The sequence below is a fragment of the Morone saxatilis genome, unplaced genomic scaffold (genome assembly GCF_004916995.1).
Source record: "Morone saxatilis isolate NCDOM2014 unplaced genomic scaffold, NCSU_SB_2.0 Contig17, whole genome shotgun sequence".
Taxonomy (NCBI): Eukaryota; Metazoa; Chordata; class Actinopteri; family Moronidae; genus Morone; species Morone saxatilis.
In genome coordinates, this window is record NW_023339729.1 from 13,043,473 (window position 1) to 13,049,677 (window position 6,205).

The 6,205-nt window shown below is 41.1% G+C and overlaps 1 protein-coding gene across 5 annotated transcripts in view; it reads right to left on the reverse strand.

The window, feature by feature from the left end:
- Positions 1–6,205, reverse strand: part of rhbdl3 (rhomboid, veinlet-like 3 (Drosophila)) — a 54,728-nt gene that overhangs the window by 20,741 nt on the left and 27,782 nt on the right. For 4 of the 5 annotated variants that reach the window (XM_035660635.1, XM_035660636.1, XM_035660634.1 and 1 more), the window contains one exon: positions 4,346–4,504. The exons of the other annotated variant lie outside the window; for it this stretch is intronic. In XM_035660635.1, coding sequence (XP_035516528.1) covers positions 4,346–4,504 — 159 coding nt within the window. The remainder of the gene's footprint in view (positions 1–4,345; positions 4,505–6,205) is intronic. 5 annotated transcript variants of the gene reach the window in all.

Here is a 6,205-nt window from a genome sequence, read left to right on the forward strand (position 1 = left end):
CACACACACACACACACACACACACACACACACACACACACACACACACACACACGGACCTCCCCCAGACAGCCATGCTCCATAAAGACAGTCAATTCTTCGCGTGAAGTGACTGCAATTCCTTTCCTCTTTGTACGACACAAAAGAAAGAATGGCATTCTGTCTGTTTACCCAACTGGCGAGGAGTTAGAAGCACACACACACACACACACGGACCTCCCCCAGGCAGCCATGCTCCATAAAGACAGTCAATTCTTCGCGTGAAGTGACTGCAATTCCTTTCCTCTTTGTACGACACAAAAGAAAGAATGGCATTCTGTCTGTTTACCCACTGGCGAGAGTAGAAGGAAAAGGGGAAGAGAGGAGGTGAAGGGTACAAATGGGTGTTCGGCCAGCAAGAGACAATTTCACAGTTTGATCAATGGAAAACACAGTCAGAAGAGAGGGACAGGGGAGAGAGACATAAGTGAGAGAGAGGGAGAAACAGGATGGGGAGGAAAAAGGAGGAAGAGGTAGATGAAAAATTGAATAATGTAATTTCCCCCTGGGATTATTAAAGTATTTCTGATTCTGAAAAAGGCTGAAAAAGAGGGAGTAAAAGTAAGCAGCAGCAGTGTATTTGCTTAATCACAAAAATACACAACATGATGGCAACATTTTGTGAAAAGTATGTGACAGCTGAACATAACACCCATATGTCATTGTTGGATATCTCATTCCAAAACCGAGGGCATTATTATGCTGCTGGAACAGCCTCCACTCTTCTAAGGAGCTTTTCACAAGATTGTGAGACAGGAGGGATTCCTGCAGGGATTTGTTCCCATTCAGCAACAACAGCAAACAGCGCTGCATTTAAAAATACCAAGGGGCTGTGTTGATGGGGGCGTGTTCTTTTAGATACCAGTAAGACTGAAATACAGACCAGAATGTCCAGTTTTAGTAATAGACACGAGTTGCTATAATTTTTACCAGGTAAACATTAGAAACACAGCATTCACTCTATAAAGTAATATACCAGGAATGTGTACTTTGATTGGCCAATGCCGAATCCCAATTGGGACATGTGGTGAGGGTTAAGCCAGGTTCAATCTCACATCTTCTGCCTTTATTAGGCATTTGACAGCAGAGACATTACAGGAAATGAGAAGAAAGAGAGATGGGGAACAACATGCAACGTCCCCCTCAAACGGGGGTTGTAGCAGTTCACGGTCAGTGCCTTCACCCATTGGTCATTTTGCCAAATGACTCAGTTGACGCAGTTTGCCAGAGCCCTGTGTGTGTTAGCAGGCCCACTGCTTTAACTGTGTGGTGACATTTAAATAAAGGGGGAGACAACGTTTTTTCACACAGTACTGTTGTCTGTCTATAGACGGCCTTGGTGAGGTTGGATACTGATGGTGTCTTGGCTCGCACCTGGCATTTCAGTTCACCCTAAAGCTGTTCAATGGCTCTGTTCAGTAAACTCAGAAAAGTATCAAACTGTTGCCACAAAGTTGGAAGCAAACTACTCTCGGAAATATAATTGTATGTTGCAGCATTAAATTATCCTAAGGAGCCTAGCCCAAACCATTAAAACAGGAGGGGGAATACATTTGTTTGACAATATAGTGTATCACTGTATAAGGCATACATAACCCAAAACAGGACATATATGAGTGCATTTGTAAGCACTGGCACAAATCCATCATGATTACTCCACAATTTCATCCCACTGGGGGAAAAACAGAGTGGTTCAACCTTTTCTGTAGATATTTTGGGCTGTATAAACTTATTACTGAGTCGGTTTCTACCCAGAACAGTCGCAGTGTGATGTATGAGAGAGAAAGAGTCAAACAGAAGGTTGGATGGACAGAAGGAAGAAGGAAAAAGGCAGGAAGAAGCAGTGGGGGGGAAGCTGAGAGCTTGTGCAAAGAAAAAGAGAGACGGAAGAAGAAGGTAGGGAGTGAGAGAAGATGGTAGGAAGAAAAAGGTTAAGAGAGGGAGTGAGCGGTGATTTGAATGCTGACTGTGACGGAGCAGTGAGCAGGCAATTACTGACAATCACATTGATAGAAGAGCTGCGGTGCAAAGGAGAGATGGCGCGACAAATAAACCCCTCACAGTTTTTCTCTGTCTGTCCTCACCTACTCCTCTAATTCTATTCTTTTTTTTTCCTTCTTTCCTTCTGTGAGGCAGAAGACCTGCAGAGTTACAAATGTACCAACCGAAACCAGCCAATTAACTTTTTTAAGTTCCCATATTGGCCTTGACCCTTTGATCTTTATCTTAGAGACCATTAATGCCTGATAGTCCATTATGCTGTGTTTACATACCTTACATTCCTTTAGATATTGGTATCATATTAACGAGCTGTGTGAGACCACATCTGTAGAAATCCTTGTAAATAACACCAAACATTTAGCCTGGAATAAAAATGATGATGGTTCCGGTCTCCAACAGAGGTGTACACTTTTACTTTCTGTGCCCGAACTTCAGTTATTATTGTTTGTTTTCTGGTCATACAGTATAACCTTAAACACATTTTAGAAGCTTAATTGGTGCACTCAGAACTAAATGAGTGCACCAATTAAAGGTTTATTGAGGTAGCTGTCAACTAACTTTTTGTCTATTGAGTGATTAATAGAATAGCCTCTGCAGCACATTATCATGAATATAATGGATTACTAGTTTAGTGTATAAAATGTCAAAAAAACAGCAAAAAATGTATATTTCTTTCATTCTTTCTGGTGAAGGGCGATGTCTTTGAATTGTTCTGTCCAGTACAAAATCCAAAATGTTTCATTTACAATTACATAGGAGAGAAAAGCAATGTAACTGGGACTAGCAACTGTTTCTGCTTGATAAATAATTAACCATTCATTAATTACACACTTTCCTACCTCCCTGTATTACTCTCTGTGCTTAGCTTCTGTTCTTCTGTTGCTGTCTCAATGAATATATAAACCACTGAGAAAAAAAATTTCAGTGTACACACACACAGATGCCAGCACCCCATTCCTCTCTGTCCCACCTCCATTTGCACACCATGACCCCACAGCCTGTCACATGACATGAACGCACCAACAATGAAAAGCCCTTTTGACATTTTTCCAAGCTTCCTACAAGCCTCATTCCTCACCCACTGTATCAGACAATAAACAGCTCTGAAGAACAAGAGAGAAAGGGAGAGATGGACACTCACAGATAACAATGAATTCCCTACAGTGTCTACAGACACACACACCCCCGCCCACTCCATCCCTCAACCACCCAGTAGTTATTGTATACCACACAACTACTCCCACTCCAAGACCACTCCACACTGTCCTGGGTCAGCAGTTCAGCCTCCCATGAGGAACAACAGCGAGACAGCAGAAAACAGAAAATGAGAAGGTTATGAGGCAGTGAGCACAGCTGGAGATGCTTGAGTGAGACCTTGGACAATCAGCAGCAGGATGCAGTTTGAAGGTGAAGCTGAAAGTGGGGCAAGGTGAGCGTTAAGAGGGGAATTTATCACCAGACTGAGAGTCATTTCCTATTAGGAAGCGTCTCTACCTTGTAGCTGAGGTGATACTGGAATATAGCTTTTGGGTCTGGGTGTAAAAATTGAGAAAAGTTTGATGTGTGACACAAAAAAAGTTTGGATAATGTAGACAGTGGAGTTTTTCTAGAGTTGAGGGCACAAACATTGCTTTCTAAGTCACAAATACGTCTCAGTTCTTGGCTAAGAAGTCCCAAATCAAGACGAGGTGAAGACAAAATCCTAAACTTTGTGTTTCAAGTCTTATACAATCCATTATGCACCCTAATGTTTAAACTAAGTAAAAGTTAGTATAGTGAATTTACAGAAATAATGAATGCTATTAAATAATGAAAGTTTGTATAGCTTAACTATAACATTTAAAGGCAAAAATATCAGGCATTTCTCTGTGACACAGCAACACTTATCTGTAGTTTCTGACCTGAATGTTTTGTTGTGGTCCACTGTTTGTTCACCACAGTAGAGTCTTCACGGTCAAATGTTATAATCAATACAAAACAACACAATCTTTGAGGATTGTGGAGGATACCAAGTGTAAAGGTCTAAAGCCTAAAGTCCAAGTGAAGTGTTTGGTATTAAAGTCAAAGTTGAATTGCAAGATTTTTTTGGTCAAAAGTCATCGGATTGATGACTTGAGTTTGACTCATTTTGACTCAAACCCACACTGTTTTTTCCCACATGAATGTCACCATGGCCTGCGAGAACACACTTGATATATCTATTAATACTGAAATGAAAATCTAAATATGGACACAAGGACACAGTTCTGGATAAGAGGTGCCAATAAACAAGTTAGCAAGCCTATACAGGGTTAAAACGTCTCACCAGGTTGACAAAGTCTTGGTAGCAGATCTTTCCATCGGCGTTGCCATCAGCCAGGGCCAATAGGACTTCCAGTTTGTGGGGGTCTAGTTCAGAGCCGTGGGTCGCCAGAAGGTCCCTGAACCGTTCCGTACTAATGAAGCCCGAACTGTCTGGGTCATACTGTGAATGAACACACACAGATGGCGCAAAAATGGTTTGAATTTAATGTAATCCGACTAACTGCAACAATATGGAAATAAAATACAAATAAATAATACATTTCTACTTGAAGCAAACTAAACATGGCTGACAGTAGATTACAGGCACAACACACATGCAGCGTATTAAATAAGCAGCAGATACAAACAAACATGTTAGAAGTTCATAAGCGGTCAATATCCCCCAGTGCATAATTTTCTGTGCAGCCAAACATCAAAAGCTCAAAAACCCATCAGCGGTGGTTTGGACACAGTTTGAGCGTCTTGTAAAAGAGCCCTAATTGCTCCAAAAAGGCCCAACTGTTGAGAAACAGCAGTAACTTTTAACAGCTTTGGATTTCACTTTGAAATGACACTGAGTGCCGCATTTAACCACAGGCTTTTTTTCTTTTCTTTTTTTTTGGCTTATTCACAGCCAGAACAGAGGAAGCATTCAAATGTTTCACAGAAAACACCAGATTCGCTGACAAAATACCATATATTTTAAAAAGCTGGGAAATTTAAAGAGCAGTGGTTACGCACTTGAATGCGAAAAGAGCACTGCACTTTTCTCCAGCTTTGTTACCCCTGACATCTTGGTCCCACACACTCCCTTTTTTCCCTTGCACTTAATAGTTTGGTGCTTCAAACCTTAAGTGGCTATTTAGAGTGAAACTGCCACTAAAATACATACATACTGTTTGTGTTGTGTTGGTGTCTGTTCATGTTGTGAAGTATATCCAAGAGAGCTAGAAGCTATAAAGGAGGCACACTGATTGCAGAGAAGTGAGCAAAAGCAGTCATTATTGTCTTCGCTTTTTCTAAAGGAAACTCTTGCTCTTGATCACCTAAAAGAAGGATGAAAGGCGACAGCTGTTTGACAATATTTGTCTGTTCAATTAAGGACAAACTGGCCTTAAATATATGAAAATCTAGGACTTGAATGTTTGATTTGAATGTCAGGTCGTTTGTGGACGCAGACAGAAGACAGTTCCTCCTCTCCGTCTCTATGTGTGTATGCAAATGTAGCTGTGTGTGTGTGTCTTTGTATATGTATATTTGCAAATGTGAGTGTAACCATGTCTGTGTGTGTAAATACAGCATATTCATGCATAAAGATGTGACATTCAGACATTAGGAGTCGCCTGCCACATTCCAACACCCCTGAACCAGAAATAGTGACTGTGTACATCCATGCGTGTGTGTACGTGAGTGTGTGTTTGCCATATGCCGGTGCTGGCAGACACTGAGTAAAGCCAGGCTGGCAGCAGGTGCTCTGTGCTCGACCGCATGACAACGTGGAGAAGAGGGTTTGGCTCTGCCTCGTGTTGTTTTTGTCCATATTACCTAACAGTGATAAGGCTTTTTTTCCTCTGCTGTTAAAGCTACACTTGTCACTACACTTTCCACTCAATGTCATCTTTGAGATCTGGCTGTAATAAACATGCATATTCAAACTTGGCCTTAAAATTGATTTTATGCAGCTCCAGTTTATTAACTGCATGATTTTTGCAGGTTTGGTTCACTGGCCATCCCTTCCAAAAATGTGATAAGAGGATTATCTCCAAAACCATCCTTTTTTGTCTGTTTTTAAGTCTGTGTTGTGAGCATGATAATGCTATAGAAGGTATATTAAAGGTCCAGTGTGTAACATTTAGGATGATCTATTGGCAGAAATTGAATA